The sequence below is a fragment of the Natrix helvetica genome (assembly GCF_964273705.1).
Source record: "Natrix helvetica genome assembly, chromosome: 1".
Lineage (NCBI taxonomy): Eukaryota > Metazoa > Chordata > Lepidosauria > Squamata > Natricidae > Natrix > Natrix helvetica.
The window spans coordinates 258,828,409-258,845,988 of record NC_138548.1 but is presented as its reverse complement, the minus strand read 5'-3'; the positions used below and the strand labels follow the sequence as shown (position 1 = coordinate 258,845,988).

The 17,580-nt window shown below is 39.7% G+C and overlaps 1 protein-coding gene across 3 annotated transcripts; it reads right to left on the bottom strand.

Annotated features, from left to right (window-relative positions):
- Positions 1-127: 127 nt before the first annotated feature.
- Positions 128-16,365, bottom strand: LOC309385105 (low affinity immunoglobulin epsilon Fc receptor-like). 3 transcript variants are annotated; one of them, XM_081939206.1, is made up of 7 exons: positions 16,230-16,365; positions 14,756-14,844; positions 11,894-12,011; positions 11,180-11,407; positions 7,240-7,370; positions 2,531-2,646; positions 128-362 (listed from the first exon to the last, which is right to left on the bottom strand). In XM_081939206.1, exons 1-7 carry the CDS (start codon positions 16,318-16,320, stop codon positions 341-343), a joined length of 795 nt encoding a protein of 264 aa, XP_081795332.1. In that variant the 5' UTR covers positions 16,321-16,365; the 3' UTR covers positions 128-340. The 3 variants fall into 3 exon arrangements, with proteins under 3 accessions (XP_081795332.1, XP_081795330.1, XP_081795331.1); XM_081939204.1 differs by lacking the exon at positions 128-362 and adding an exon at positions 1,060-1,348 and having other exon boundaries at positions 2,543-2,646; XM_081939205.1 differs by lacking the exons at positions 128-362; positions 14,756-14,844 and adding an exon at positions 1,060-1,348 and having other exon boundaries at positions 2,543-2,646; positions 11,894-12,010; positions 16,230-16,350.
- Positions 16,366-17,580: the final 1,215 nt, after the last annotated feature.

Here is a 17,580-nt window from a genome sequence, read left to right as displayed (position 1 = left end):
AGTCTACGGAAACAATTTGGGTCCTCATTTTACCAACTTTGGAAGGATGGACGTGTGCTGCCCCACTAGTATGTAGCTAGTGTAATTAAGGACTGTCTCCTTTAAGAAACTACCTCATGGGAAATGTAGGCAGAGACTGCCTTATGGGAAATGTAGTTCCATGACATGTGATCACATCTCTGTTGATGATTGGCCACTGGGGCATTTTGCCCACATGCAAGGTTTATAGCCGGGCAGTTTTGAATGCCTTTTGAACCAGAATAGTAGTGTGTATCTCCGCTAAGCATGGGAGTAAAATCATCATCTTTTTGCACCACGTGATGGGACAGATTATGAAAAGTCAGAAGTATCTTAACACTGAACTGTAAGTTTTGCTATTAAGAATGCCTGATAATAAACTTGATCTGAAAGAGATTCCTAAGCGTGGAGTTAACTGCATGCCCCGAGCAAGCCTACAACACCCGAGGCAGAACAGGAAGGCTAAGTCAACCTTGAGCTGGTCAGAATCAAACTCCTGGCAGTTGGCAGAATTAGCCAGCAATACTGCAGTCTAACCACTGTGCCACCACGGCTCTATTGTTAAGTATTAATCTTGGATCAAAAATGGAGAAGGGTTCCAATGAGGCATTGTCAATGGTGTTGGCGTTTTTAAAATGATTTTTTGTGCAATTATCATACCAAAATCTACAGATGATGCTCCTTAAATCAGAACAATAAGATACAGTACTTGTAGGAGACACAGAATCCAAATGGCATTGCCAAATGGTTCTGTGAACTGAAATAAAAAGAGCCTAGGGAGGAATATGGCAAAGTGCAAAATAATCTGGAGTTAAAAAAAGAGGTTATGGGAATTTCATATCTTTTTAGGGAATACAACAATTTCCATTTTACTTTAAATGTTCGTCTACCAAGCTGCTCTACTTACATTTCAGCAAAGTTATGATGATATTGAAAACAGTCTTCGTGAACAAGTGACAAGGTTGTTTCATGCAGAGGGCTGGTTTTATAAGAAGAAAGTTTATCAAAGGTAATACTGTGTATATGAGCTATCACTAAGAGTCCTGCTTGGACAGAACTATCTAGGTAACTAAAGCAACATGTGTTGATCTCAATTATTCATACAAATAAGCATTATACAGAGAATTATCTACCAAATTTGGAGAAGAGAAACCCTCTTGAATTAGGAGACACATACAAGGAAATTTATTGCACAGAGACCTGTTCCTTCTCACACACAAACTTAACTCGTTCTTCACAGTGAATGTCATTCCATTTTCCTTCTTTATATAGGACAGCACAATCTTCACCATTTCTCCCACCATTATTGGGTTCACCTGTTCTCCAGCTCCTGAAAATGGGCAAAAATCATTATTCCTTTCTTAAATTCTGCTGATTGCAATCATATCTTCCTTTATTTAGAATCTTTATATTGCCTGTGTACATGGTATTACACAAAAGCATAATCAGTAACTTGTATAATATTGGCAAGCTAAATACTTGTTGAGGGAGTATTTCCTTTTGTTTTTGCCAGTCATTTATCCATTTTTCCATAACATAATTTCATAAATATTTCTATTTCATAAAACGTCCAGATTTGGATAAATAAAAATATTAAGTAAATAGGAAAGATCTAACAGATAAATCCTCCAAAAAGAACACAAGAGGGTGTTAGACTACACCATAACGAGACAAGATAGCAGAATTCCAAATTAGTGTTGTCAGTTATGAGAAGGTTCCTACAATGTCTTCCTGAACATTGCTGAGTTAATCACTGTTCATCTGTTACGTAAGTCAGAGATTTCATTGATCCAGGTCTACATCTTTTCCATATCAATCCATTTATCATATCCATTTGTGACAACATAAAGTGGGCATGAAATTCTGGATATATTGAAGTTGTGAACAATGTAGGCGCTGCTGGTAATTAAGATAAGGGGGCAATTTTCTTCCAGTCTTCAGCTTTTAGTTGATTCTTTTATATGCTTGTATAATAATCAATTTTTATTATTTAGCATTGATTTTTTTTATTTTACTGTTAGTCACCCAGGGTGTGAGAAAAGTAAATAATTAAATGAATACTCTTTGCTTCAGTGTCTGTAAAAGAACATGCTAGAGCAGGGATCCCCAACCTTTGGGCCACGGCCCACTACCGGGCTGTGGCCTATTTGGAACTGGGCTGCGTAAACAGCAGGCAAGTGCATGTAAAGCTCCCCTTGCATGAGAAGCTCCCATTTGCCTTCCCACGCAAAGCTCCCCTCACACGAGCAGTGGCCATTTGCGCTCATGCGTGAAGCTGTTTGCGTGAGCAGCAGGCGCATATACCTGTCGCTGACACAAATGGAGCTGTGTGCACCCGCCTGCCGCTCACAAGGAACTATTCCTTCACCCCCTTGCTGGGCTGCTAAGCCAGAAAGGTTGGGGACTGCTGAGCTAGAGTAAATATGATTCAAGATAGCTCAGTAAGCAAGTTTCTAATCTCTGTGATTTTTAAAATGTATGTACGTAATATGTCTATATGTCACTCTCTCACACACATACATACCCTTTTGTCAGTGGTGATCCATCAACCCAACGCCAAGCTCCTTCTTCCTCTTTATCACTTAAGCCAAGCCACATTGATTGTTTTAAAGTCTGAATCAGAAAATCCTAGGAGGAAACATCTCTGTTCAAATGCCATGCAAGTGAAATCTGCAATATGTCTATCTGCCTGCCTACCTGCCTGCCTATCTATTGTAGCGTGCAATTCTAGCATTTTGGTATTTTACAGAGCATAGAATATACTAACAAATCATAGTACAATTTTAAAGCCAATAATGTGAGAAAGCCTCAGTGGCGATAAGAAGCAAACAGAAATAATAACAATAACAACAACAACAACAACAACAACACAAACAGATTGTCATTTGGAGCACAACACACCAGATATCACGGTTGCAGAGGGCCGAAGAGTACAGTTTATTGATATCGCTGTTCCTGGAGATGCCAGAGTCGAAGAAAAAGAACTAGAAAAAATAATGAAATATCGCGACCTGGCCATCGAAACTACATGGATGAAGCATGTAACAGTGATACCCATTGTCATCGGGGCACTTGGCACCATGTCCAAGAATTTTACAAGATACATCCACAAATTGCAACTTCCTGCAATAACACCAGTGGAACTGCAAAAAACTGTGCTACTCGGAACATCTTATATTTTAAGAAGGTACTTGGTTGATACCTAGGACGCTGGCAGCAATCCATATCAACCATTAGCACCAGTCAATGGTATTTGTAATACATTTTTGAATGTTCAGTTGGCTGAGTTTCATGTTTAATGAATAAAGTATAAATAATAATAAAATAAAAGTGATGCAATGCTTAAATTAAGAGAATGTTTCCAGAATAGTTTCATTGTGAATAGTTTTCTGAAAGCCTGTAGGGAGGGAATGACTGATGTCCATTGGGAGGCCATTCTACAACTTTGGTGCTGTCACAGAAATGAAGTGCCTTCTAATTTTGGTCCTACTGTGCTTGGGCTCTAACTGAAATCTCTTAAATAGTAGTCCCCAGCGATTGGAAACCAGTGCAGGCCCACAAAACCAGTATTCCATGCTTCCATCACTGGAACCTAGTAAGTATGTGAGCTGCCACATTCTGGATCAGTAATCGGTGGCCGTTTCTGTATAGATTGGGATCAGTCTGATATAAAATGCATTGCAGTACTCCAACTAGGTGGTGATGAAGGCATGAATCACTATAAGCAGATCGGAGTTGACAGCAAATCTTGATGTGGAAACAACAGTTCTATATTATATGGCTACAATCTCTGTCTTTTCCATCCAAACTCTCACACTGACAGTCTTGACCTAGGGTGCTGAGTGTCACCAGCTTATTGATGATAATGGACCCTGAGCTCCTGAAGACTCATACAGTGGCTTCATATAGATATTAAAAAGCATGGGAGGGAGGACTGACCTCTTTTGATGCCCATCAGTTATGGCCAATGGGTTGAGTTTTCATTCCCCACTATCTCTGTCTGAAACTGCTCAGTGAGAAAAAGGTGGAAGCGCTGCAAACAGTGCCAGCAATAAGGGGTCCTTGGTGTTTTCTGAGCTTTGTTGTCCAAAGGGTGTGTTTTCCTTGAAGATGTTTCATTTCTCCAAAAAGCTTTTTCAAGGTGCTTTTTCAGAAGGCAATTAGACTTTCTTTGTTTTTCCTTGAAGATATTTCACTTCTCATCCAAGAAGCTTCTTCAGAACTGCAGAATGGCGGAACTGAAGAAGCTTGTTTGATAAGAAGCAAAACGTTTTCAAGGAAAAACAAAGCCCAGTTGCCTTTTGAAAAAGCACCTTTCAGACAACCATGATCTGGATGACTGAGAATGTCCTTGGACATCTTAGCTTGGTTGTTTTCATGGAGATGTTTCATTACCCAAAATAGGTAACATCAGCAGTGCTAGTGCCAACAATCTCTAACATGATAGATAGTCCAGGTAGGACTATTATGATTGATGATATTAAAAGTCACCGAGAAGCCCAAAAGGACCGGTAGGGACATACTACCCCTCTTCATGTCCTGTGGTTGCAGTGGGACTGCAACCAATGTTGTCTCCATCCCATACTGGAGCCTGAACCCTGGCAGAAAAGAGCTCAAATAACATACTTCATCCAGGGTATTTCAAAGATAGTCCACCACCATTGCCTTGACAATCTTTCCTAAAAATATAGTTTGGAGAGTGGAGAGTGGCTAACCAAAACCTGGAATGCAGGAACAGGCTCTTCAGGAGGGGGTTCATCATAATCTCTTTATGCTGGTGGCTTCAAGTGCTGCTCAAGTGCTGGTGGCTTCCCCACCAGTGTTGACAATCTCCCGAATCTAGATTCTAGGTGATTACTTTTCTGCAGTAGCCAAGATGAACAGAAGTACAAAAAAACAGGTGGCAGACAATTACTACTACCTTGGAGGTCAACAGCTAAGACAAATCCTAGGTAACATTACAAGATGGTTCCTTAGTTACTGTCAATGTGCTCGCCCTGGCAGTTTTTGTTTAAAAAAACAAATAATACTATTTTACAGAAGAACTTCATGATTTGTATCCACCACCATAGTCTTAAAACCCTCTGCAAGTTAATAGTCCTTGTCTCTGGCAAGAACTACTATTCCTTCTCCAAATAATTTACTGAATCAAGAAGGGGGGGGGGGTAGAGACAAAGAATCCAGTGATTCTGATTAATTCAAAGAAATATTGGTTTAACACCTGACGTCTTGGATTTCAAGGAAAAATCAGCTCATGGAATTTTAGTTTGTGAGATGTATTTTAATTTTGACGTTTAATTATGTCCTTGTTTCATTTTGGAACTGTAAAATGAAACAAAATATAAACAACTTCTGTTTACTAATTCTGCTGAATGTTTTTTTTAACAGTTGCTGTCTGCTGCTTACTCCCTTCCCACTTCCCTTTATACTTTATTACCAGCATACCCTTTTATTTTGGGCCGATGGGCACACTGGAAGACATTTGATGAGCACAAGCATGCAGCAACTGCCATGGGATGAGAGCTTGCTATTCACTAAATGGCTGAGTGTGGCCAGTTATAAAATGTCCATTTATCTGGGGCTTTTCCCATTTCTATGGTGGAAAAAAGCTGAATGCCCATTAAAGGGCAGCAAAGAGACATGCCAAGCTTCAGTTCGTGGCTGCCATCTAACAATTGTCCTGATTGGAGAGCCCTGTATTTATCAGAAGATATATGTATTTATTTATTAGATTTTAGCTCCACCTTTATTACTTTGTTAGAAATTCTGTTTATATATAGCACCACAGATCAAACAAAGAGTATAATCACCATGTGTTTTACTGCTTAATTGTTTAACTGTCATAGGAAACAGAAACTCTACTTAGAACAAAAGAACTTAGAGTATATACCATAGATTCAAACTTGTAAACACTGCCATTTACTGGCTAAATACTACTGTAGTGTAGTTGTTGAATAAAAATACAAGAAAACTGTATTCCAACACTTTGTAAGTAATTTTAGGCAGCAAACATACATAATACTCCTTCCTTCTCCTAGTTTCTCCACAACAACAACCTTGTGAGGTTGTTTCCTCCAATCAGGCTCATTTCCATATTGCTGTGGCTGACATTTGCTATCTTTCTAGGCAGATAAAAAAGGTGTTTAAAAAAGTCCCTGGAGCTGCCAGATGTTTTAATTTTCAGAGAGTGCCAATAAGGTCTTTGTATGGACCCACAATATTTTGGGTCAAGAAAAATACTATCAGGCAGTCCTCCACTTATGACCACAACTGGAAGTAGCATTTTTGTTACTAAGCAAGGCAGTTATTAAGTGAGTCATGCCCAATTTTACAACTTTTTTCTAGGTGGTTGTTAAGCGAACCACTGCAGGAAATCTAGCTTTCTCCATTGACTTTGCTTGTCAGAAGACACCCGGGAAAGTCGCAAATGATGATCATGTGACTCCCCCAGAACAATGCAACTTTCATAAACAAATGCTGGATGCCAGGTGTCCATTTTGTGATCATGTGACTGGGGATGCTGCAATGGTTGTAACTGCAAGGACTGGTGGTAAATCAATTTTTTCAGTACTCTTGTAACTTTGATATACCTAAATGAACGTAAGTAAGTGGAAGACTACCTGTAGAACAATATATGTGGTGTCCAGCCAAAGAAGCAGAAACTGGGAAGAGAAGCTTGGACAAGGAGAGGAAGAAGAGATTGTGGTTGCACTTAGCTATGATTAACTGAAGCACAGTTGATTCAGTTAATCCAATATATACAATATCCAAGATATAGATTAACAACCGAAACTGATTCTCACAATGCACAAAGCTAAAATGTAGTTAGCTAGTTTATGGTTCATTGGGTCTACAGTATATGAACACAAATAGCATAGGGCTAAAAGAGGCAAGGACAAAACAATACTAGTCTGATCTATGGAATTCCTGCCTAAATGAAAGTAAGACTAGTAATATTTTTTTTTCTGATGTGTATTTATATATGAGCACGGCACAAGGCCAAGTTTTTAAAATAATGGTTACTACGTGAAGCGGTATATAAGTCTAAGTGCTACGGTATTACTAAGTGCTATTAACTAAGGTGCTGATACTTGGTTTCCCTTTTCAGATTCTACACAGGAGGCAGGCAGTGGGAAAAGGTTAAGGTGAGGAAGTTGTACTACAAAGAAGGTGTACAAGAAAAGAACAATGCTACTCCTTGCAGTAATATGTAGAGTTTACCTCCTCGTGCTTGGTATTAATGATGACAAGTTGAGAATTACAATCAGCACATCTTTTTTTTGCCGTCTCCCAATTTTCTTCTGCGTCAGAGAAGTAGTAAACATTTGTCTGAAACTTCCGCCATGAAATATCTGAAACAAGAAAGTTGTACAGAAGAATTGTTTTCAAAATGGGAGCAGAGACTCCGGGAAGGGAAAATTGGTGGATTGAAGACAGTTCAATAAAAAACAGAGCTGGCAACAGGATATATTAGAAGAATGAAGAGCTGGTGAGTAGACCAGCTCTTCGTACCTGTCTGAAAAAAGAAGAGGGCCAGAGAGAACCCTCAAGTACTCCAAACTGTTGGTCCTTGCAAGGAAATTTCAAGGCAGCTGTTTGCAAACAATTCTAAGCACTGAGAGATGAGGAAATAATAGGAAATAATCACATTGCTCAAACCTTGGTCATTATTTTTAAAAGAGCACTAAGTTTGTATCCTTCCTTTTCTAATGGCATTTGGAACTGCTTGTTAACTACTTTTCATCTATTAGAAATTTTTGGAGTGACAAATCTGAAAAATACTGGATGAGTCTGCCTTTAATCCTTGATGAAAGAAATTTTAAACTACCAGCTTAACTTTTTTTACTAAACAGCAAATGGTTGATTCAAACTTTGATTTAAAAAAAGCTACAAAGAAACTAAGGGCCAGATAAATGTGAAATAAGATTTTGAAATTAATATAGCCCTAACTATAAAGAATCCTTCCTATGAGAAAGTGTGTTTGTTTTGAATTTTTTAAAAAATAGATTTTAAAAAAATTGGACACTAGAAGTAATTAAAGATTTCAATTAAAAGATAGGAACATAAACTTAATTAACAGTTAAAGAATGGCATTCTTGAAAGTCAAAAATTAATATTAACAATGTCAACCGTGATATCTGCCTCAATGGATAAATTTTGTCTAAAAGATATTTTGAAAGAGGAACAGGTTTTACCTGAGAAGAGAGTGTCTGAGTTGAAAGTAGATTTACAACTGGCTACAAGAATGGCAGGGGATAAAAAGGAAGTTACCCATGACATACAAAAGGAACTGGCTGATATTTTAATAATTAAAAGGGATATACCAATAATAAACCAAGAGAATGACTGGAATCATTTTTCTGTATTAAATTTATAAAACAGAGTTGCTAAAGTTTTGAATAATCTCATGAGAAAGGACAAAGAAGAAAAGAAAAGAAATCAAATGTTATGATATGGTTTGAATGGACTAAAGATTACATTTGTTAGAAGTAAAAGGGAGGAATATAAACATTGGTTTACTTGATCAAGGTTAAATAAGTGTTATTTCTAGTAACTTTTAATGCACTTAATGTCTGACACTATGATTGAAATGATGCTGCTTTAAGGATTTATTTGTAGGTAAGGGATAGGACATGAAGAAGATATCATTTGTTATATTTGAAGAGAAAATGATAAATTACTAAAATTCCTTATATTTAATACAATAATACAATAGTAGAGTTGGAAGGGACCTTGGAGGCCTTCTAGTCCAACCCCCTGCCTAGGCAGGAAACCCTATACCGTTTCAGACAGATGGCTATCCAACATCTTCTTAAAGACTTCCAGTGTTGGGGCATTCACAACTTCTGGAGGCAAGCTGTTCCACTGATTAATTGTTCTAACTGTCAGGAAATTTCTCCTCAGTTCTAAGTTGCTTCTCTCCTTGATTAGTTTCCACCCATTGCTTCTACCCTCAGGTGCCTTGGAGAATAGTTTGACTCCCTCTTCTTTGTGGCAATATTTGCTATAATGAAGATGGAAATACATTTGTTTTCTTTACTTTATTCCCATTTTTTTTGGTAAAGCAGGTCTCACATTAAAAGGGGTTAATTCCCAGCTCACATATATCCATGAGGAAGAGGAAAAAGGAAGTAATAGTCAGCTTTTCTTCTCAAACACTATAGTGGATTGCTGAGTCCAGAGAGCGGAAAGTTGAAAGTTGTTTCTCTTCCATGACCTAAATCTCAGAAGCTCCCTCGCCTGGACTCCACACCTTGGGTGGGATAGAGACAAGGGAATCCCATCTTTGCTTATCTTTCTGGCAATTAAAAGATAAAAATATAAGAAGAGGAACAATTCCAATTATGCCACTCTAGCTGAATATTATATAGTAGATTCCTAGGATTATATGGGACTAATGATCTCTCCTTATGAGATAGAACAATCTCGGCAGAAGCATACCAAACTTTATCTAAAAAGAAAACAAAATGTGAAACCCATTTTAGGGTATATTTTTGAGGGCAGAATTCCTTCCAGCTATTCAGGATGCTAATAGTCACCTTGTTCCAGAGGCACAGCAAGGAGAAAATTAGAGGGGGGGGGCAGTGGTTTTCCAGTCAACATACATTCATTTCTTCCCTTTGAGTCTGCAGCCAGGAGTCTGCAGTCTTCCTTCACAACATATGCATATTTCAAAGGCATGCCTCTCTTCAACCAGGCTAAAACAGAAATTAAATAATCTTCTTCTGTGTAACCTATGTAAGATGCTGAATCAGGTTACAAATAGTTTCCTTTTAATTCTGAATGGTCTCTGATTATAGTTAGATTTCATTGGTCAGCAGCATCCTGTGCTTGAAAGAGACATACTTTAAATTCTAATCATTTTAATTTATGTAGAAATAAAAAGCAAAATGATAATTCAATAGGACTTTACCAACAGAGTGTTTTAGTGCTGGATGCTACAGCCTGGCAGGGTGAAAGAGAGGAAGATTTAACATGTGTAGCTCTTCTCGCCATTACTTCTTCCATTGCTTTCCACTCCTGGTTTGTTGGTTAGGCCAAAGGTAGATGACATAGTAAAGATTGGGGAAGGATCTGGATATCTTGGACCACAAATTTCCTTTGCTCTATCAAATGCAATTCCCCTAGAGTTTTTTCTCCTTCCCTTCCCTCATCTCTCTTTGAATATCAGACTTCTGACATAGCAAAAACAATAATAGTTAGAATTATATACCACTTTACAGTGCTTTACAGCCCTCTCTGAGTGGTTTACAGAGTCAGCATCTCACCCCTAACAATTTGGGTCCTCGTTTTACCCATCTGGGAAGGATGGAAGGCTGAGTCAACCTTGTGTCTGGTGAAATTTGAACTGCCAAATTGCAGAAGTAGCTTGCAGTACTGCACTCAAACCACTGCGCCATAGTGTCTCATGTAGATGTTTCCAAGGCTACTGTGATATTGTCCAGAAAAGTTAATCTTATAACTTCATGCTCATGGAATTTGCGAGCAAATTGAAGTTGGGTTTATTGTGTATCTTCTACAAAATTATTTGTGAATTGGCTCTAATGGCTGGGGTCATAGAGCATGCAAAACTAGATGCTTCAATCAATCATTAACGTGAGAAAAGGCCATTCCAAAAATTGGTGCAAACGCATAAGGAAGAAGGGTGCAATCTGAGCCCTACAGAGAGGATTCTGGTAGTGGAAACCCCATATTGTCTTTGAAGAGTATATGAACTAAATCCTAATACTTTTTTTTCAAAATGAGATAATGTATTTGTGAATGAAAAGTAGAGTATTATATCAATTTCCCTGTCCTATGTACATGTAGAACAATGTAAGTTACTTGAAGCAACTAAACATATCACTATATATTGTACATTGCATCGGGCTGTAAAATGTATTTAATCCTCAGAGATATAATGTGACCTGATTTTGGCTGAGTTCACACATTACACTTAACTATGTTGTAATATGTTTGGTTTGGGCTTAGTTGGTTGTCTGAACCTCAGTCAAAGAAATTCTTTTGTGGAAACATATTATGGTAGGTTTGCTATAACTTAAATCTAAAGCTTCCTTACTACTTTATTCTTCAAGCATATGTTGAATGGAGGTTTTTGTTTATGAATTCTGGTCTCTTATTGCTTTTCCTGATGTCATGTTGACTTGTTTTTCATATTTACCTCTGCAATTTTGTGGTATATCTAATTTTCTTTCTATTCTGAGTAGTTGTTCTTCCATTTTCTGCAGGCTGACTTTTCTCTTCTCATCAAATTGTTGTTCTAAGCTTTTGAGCTTGGTTATAACACTGGTCTCTAGTTTTGTGAAATTGAATGGTGCTGGGGAAGCATCACAGACCTCTTTTGTGGAGCTCAAATTTAGCGACCTGAGTTCTAGAAATATTGAAGTACCTGGAAGGAAAAGAAAGAAATGTAATTTCATGTATTCTTACATGTAGTTGGAGGATAGTTCTGTGTCTGCAGGAGCCGTAGCAAGAACCTGGTGATTGAGAGTAATCCGGGTGCTTTTGCATGATGGCTATTTTTCCCAACTCATGTCTCAGCACTTGGATTGCACGGGGTTAACTAAGACTGCTCTGATGGAATTGGTTATGAAATATTTCCCATTTAGTTTTGAAAGGCAGGAATTATACTGGAAATGGGCTGTAGATCAAAACCAGTGGGCAAAAGAACAATCTGAAAAAGCCATCGGTAGGTACTGATTCCAAACATTAATAATCACTCCTCCTTCCCAAATTGCTGATACCATCCTTTATATGTTTAAGCACAGCCGATGTTTCTTTTCCAGTGAATGTCATTGCCCTCCCCCATGGCTTTCATCTCATGGAGTTGGGATGCCCATGGGGGTTGCTCCACTAGTTTTTGGTAATCACTTACTTGAGAGGAGGAAGATGACACTAAGGAGGAGACAGATACCAGTGAGGATCAAGAGTACATCAATTCGGTTTCTTTTCCAGTACTTTTTCCATTGAGCTGGAGAAAAGATGGATGGACCTGTAAGGAAGGAGAACCTCAACTGACACAGCCTGGATTTAAACTCCAAAAACAAGTGAGAATTAAACCCAGACAAGGGATTGTGGAAACACCCTTTCATTCACAATTGTTTACAAGAATATACTTGCGTCTATTCAGGCATCATGTATGATCCAGAAAAGAGGGTACAATAGCTTTGCCATGCCTTTTGATAGGGGAATACCTTCTCACAGGCTTTCCACACTAACAGCCCAAATATTTCTGTGTTATGTTCATATCCATAGCACTATTAGCATATATGGATTTTTTTTAAAAAACCTGAAGCAGGTAGAGAACATCAGACAGTCAGTGTCCATGCTGCCTTGAAGGTAGTCAGCAGTTAAATATCCTTTGTTCTCATCCCATTGGTTCCATCGCCCGCTTGGGTGGTTTATGGATTAACACAATTCTTCTCACCTTTCACAAAAGAAAAGGACTTATTCTGTTCCTCCCACAATCCACACATCTGACTGTGTGCATTATCTACTGTACCTTCATCCAGTATCTTGTCAAAAACAAAAATGAAATCCAACTTCTGAAAGGTTGCTGTGTAGTAGGGTTGGGGGAAAAGAGACTCAATTGCAAAAAACAAAAAAAAGTAGCAATAGCACTTAGACTTTATATACCGCTTCACAGTGCTTTACAGCCCTCTCTGAGCGGTTCACAGAGTCAGCCTATTGCCCCCAACAATCTGGGTCCTCGTTTTACCGACCTCAGCAGGATGGAAGGCTGAGTCAATCTTGAGCCAATCAGGATCGAACTCCTGGCAGTGAGCAGTGAGTTATCCTGCAATACTGCATTCCAATCACTGCGCGGCCAGGGCTACTAAAAGAAAGGCTCTCCATAGCTCCATGTTCATGGTGATGTAGCAAGAAACCTGCAGATAGAAGGCCTTCTCCTGTAAACTTTGCTATTACGATGACATGATGGCATAGGCCTGATAACATGCTACATTTGCATTAGATAATCCTTTGTGAGCAGTGAGCTGGATGTGAAGGAAGTTAAGTTTTGAAGAAGCATAAGCACCAGGATATTGAAACCTCCATGGACCAGATGAGTCCTAGAGCCTTGGTAAGACTTCAGTATAAATCAGATTGGCCTCATAGGCTGCAAAGCATGGCTGAGGTTTCCAATGTCATAACAGTGTAAACAAGTTTACAGATTTTGGGGGGGAAAAACACCAACCCTTCATTTGGTAAAATGCAGGATAATACATCGGGCTAGATGTAGAACGATACTTCTCCTGTGCAGATTGCCTATTTTTAGAGCATTCTGTAGTGAATTGAAGAAGATTTGAATTGAAAATATTGAGCGAATTGACAAAGGTTACTCCTATAAGAGATTTAGAAAATCTCTTGTAGAAACAACCTTCTCTGCAAATACTGTTTTTCCTTCCTTATGGATAGTCACCAGAGAGGGCACAAAATCTCAAGCAATAAAGTATTTACTTTCCATTTTAGAGAAATGAAATATGACACCAAGCACTGTGCACACTGCACACGTAAATTGAAAACTTGTATACCACAATTTACTTTTCCGAACGTTGAAGTGCAATTGTAGCTCAAAACCGCACACAAAATGTGAACATTTTAAAGCAGCAAACAAAGCCTATGTTTTAAGGGAATATACCAGGGGTGGGTTCTAGCCAGCGTTACTGCTGGTTTCTCATGTGTGCGCTTTGCGCGCGCCACATGCACAATTCAATAGAAATTGTTCTGCGCATGTGCAGAACTCCAAAACAAGACGGCAGCGAGGACTGCAGTGACCGGGGAACCAGTTCGGAGGCGTGGCCAATCACTGCCGGTCAGTGGTGGGTTCCTGCCGGATCGCACCGGATCGCACACGCTCCCGTTCGGCAAGGAACCCGGAAGTACGTTCCTGCCCCGCCCCTGGCGACGGGACGGCGCTTGCCTGCGCTCCACCAGCTCAGGCACGACCGGAGACGTTTCTCTGCTCAGACATGACTTCAGTGGAGCGGTGGCAGCCTGGCAGGCTGAGCCTGCGTCCCTTTCAGGAGCTCCGCTCCGCTGAAAAAACGTCTCCGGTCCCAGCCGAGCTGGTGGAGCGCAGGCAAGCGCCGTCCCATCGCCAGGGGCGGGGCAGGAACGTACTTCCGGGTTCCTTGCCGAACGGGAGCGCGCGCGATCCGGTGCGATCTGGCAGGAACCCACCACTGCTGCCGGTTCTGCAACCCAGGCTGGTAAATCACTACTGGTTTGGCCGAACCAGGCTAAACTGGTAGGAACTCACCGTTGGAACATATGCACAATACAATAAGAAGAAATTGCTTGAAATAGCAACTCTAGAAATTGTGCTTTACAAGGACAAATGTTCATGGAAATGGATATATTTTCAGATTGATTTTTCCCCCCTCTGAATTTGCAAGATAATAAGAAACTGAAAGGTAATGAATGGGAAAAACAACTATGAGCCTATCTTCATTCGTTGTTTACAATGACACTGCAATGGCCTGGCAATTCCAATTTTACTCCCCGAGTTCCTGATAGTGGTATCCAAATTACAATTTAAGCATCCTTACCCTATTATTTCTGTTCTGCAAAATGTGTACCAATCTAAAACAAAACATCAAAGAGAGTGAAGAACACTCTTTCTTCACAGCCACAAAGCTGTGGCTGGCCTCTGTTGAAGACTCCTCGGAAGGAAAGACTCTGAGTGAAATTGAAGCAGATTTAGGAATACAGATATCATACCGGTAACAGCCTTTATATCAAGATCCAATGGTTTAGCTGGCGTCTTCCTTTCACAAGGTAGCGAGATACTGTCATAGTTAATTTCCACGCTGCAGTTATCATAATCTGTTCCAAAGGGAATGGAATAAGTTAACCTCGCGATTATGAAACTTTTTGTACAAGGATTGTGCACAAGGTGCACAACATTCTTTAGACGCATGCTACCCTTTAACTTCATTGCTCAAGCAACACACTAAATTTCTGACTTAGTTTTTGCTCATCCTTACAATATACATTTGGCTTCCTCTAGAAACTGAGCATCTTCCTTTTTTTTTTTTTTTGGTGGTGGTGGTGGTGGTGGGTGAGTTTGATCAGACAAGAAAGATTAATGGCACTCCACTGCTTTTTCTATATTCTCCTTCGTAGAAATAGCCAAGTCAGCTTCTGCATGACTGTGTGAGGTTTTGTGTGGTTGCATGTCTGATCTCATTCACTTCTCAGCACTTAGTCTACCAAGACAAAAGGCACGGGAATTCAGATTTGCTGAATTTGGAGATTCCCAAATCACTGTCATGATAAACATTTTGCTGCCAACTGAGATGTTAGAAGGGAAGCCAATTCAAAGGAATCAATCGTTTTAAGTAATGCCTCCTGTTTTATGCTATAGGTGCATAGTGAGGAAAGCACTCTTTGGCACTGAATCAAAATAGATGCAATACAGACAGAATAAAGGCACTACATTTTTGTCAATATAGTTTTCCTGCTAACTCAAGGATGGGTGGGTAGACCACAACTCAGCACAGGGAATGGTCCTGTTATAAAAAACATTAGTGAATCTTCAGTGGAGATATTTGTAGAAAAGATACATTCGAGGTTAAAGCCCTACATTCTTAACAGCAATAAATATGAAGAAATTTCAGAAAGAATAGCTTGTGGTTCTAGAGCAATTTTTTCTTCTACATAACTATTACAATTGCAGGAATCTTCTCCTTTTCTCTGTCTGACCATTCCGAGTAGCTTGTGGTCTCATCCCAGATTTCCATTCAGCCTTTCATTTCCCTCCTGGAACTGATGATCAAATCAGATCCCATGTTTGTATCTTTTAATCCTGCTTTAGATACATTTTCCATATAGATGGCAGTCTACAAGCCAACGTTACAGCCAGTGAAGCCCATTATGTACATTATGAAGTGTGCTGTATCACATCCCTGCCAGGGGTGGGTTCCGGCAGCTGCTACTGCTGGTTCGCTTGTGGTTGCGCAGTGCGCACACGTTTGATGTGCAGCATACGCCATGAACAGTACTATAAAACTGCTTCTGCGCATGTGTAGAATCCAAAAACAAGAAGGCACCACCATGAGAACTGGTTCGGGGGTGTGGCAGGTTTGGGTCGCTACCAGTTCCAGCAACCCAGGTCGCCAAACTGCTACCAGTTCGGCTGAACCTGCCCGAATCAGTAGGACCCACCACTGATCCCTGCCCCCTCTACAGCCAGGTTTTCATTCAATTACCTTCAGTGCTGAGCCCACTCTGCTCTGCAGGCTCAGGAGGGAGAGGACGCCAAACCTTGCATTCTTCCTTGCTTATTGAGTTGCCATACATGACTTCTGGTTATAGACTTGATAAGGAGAGAGATTCTGAATGGATTAAAATAGAGCTCTCAAGTTCTTAACATGGTCTCTAGATTTCATTTCTCCAGGAAGTCATCAGATCTCCTTTTCTTTTGCTTCCTTTTTGTGGTAATACTGGGACAACAGCTGTTGTTGTGGCTACAATCAGTTGTGGCTGTAGCTCTTTCAGAAGGCTATCCTCAGAGGTGGGGGGAAAAAGTCCACAGGACCCTGGTAACCGCTTATCCCACAGAAGTGGCCCAATAAATCAGGACTGCTGCTTCAAATCCCAGCCACTTTCTTTTAGCTTATGGGGAGTGACTGCTAGTGATGTATAATTGAAAGTGCTGGAAGACACAGAAAAGGCAGATTTTGCAGGGAAGAGATTCATGCTAATAATTGATCTCATAATTTGGTGATGTTATCCTCTTAAGCACTCCTGAATTCTAAATAAAACAAATATGCATGGGCTAGGCTGAGGTAGAAACATAAAAGCTCTTTTTTTAATATATATCGGAAGAGAACCCGTGGCTTAGTGGTTAAGACTCCTGCCTAAGATATATACAGCCCGGGTTCTAATCCCAGTAAGGGTATGGCTAGCTGATGAGAGCTAATTAGCTCGAAATAGATCTATCCTAGTCTCCCTTTATTTATTTATCAGTACAATTACAACACAAATATAAAAAGGCAACATTAAAAATAAAAATATGGGTTTCTGCCTGCATGGTCTTCTGTGATAAGCCGAAGGACAGAAAGAGGGAGTAGTGACCTTCCTCCCATATTTAGTCATACCAGGGGTTGTAACACAAATACATACCTATTTCCCTGGCTCAACTGATAAGGAAGAGAACCCGTGACTTAGTGGTTAAGACTCCTGCCTAAGATATATACAGCCCGGGTTCTAATCCCAGTAAGGGTATGGCTAGCTGATGAGAGCTAATTAGCTCGAAATAGATCTATCCTAGTCTCCCTTTATTTATTTATCAGTACAATTACAACATATATATATAATGGATATATATCCATTTGAAGCTTCCAATCCATTAGTGGAAAGATTGCGTTGAACCAGTCAACACCTGATAAAGAGTAAATAGTGCAGTTCTGGGTTCAGCTATGGGACAACCCAAATAGATTCAATAAGAAGAACAGAGCCTGGCTAAAGGAGGTAGGTAAAAACAAAACAGAAGCTGAAATGGTAGAGAAAAAGACAAGGAAGATCAAGAATCGGTCAGCACCAGATGAAGATGAACTG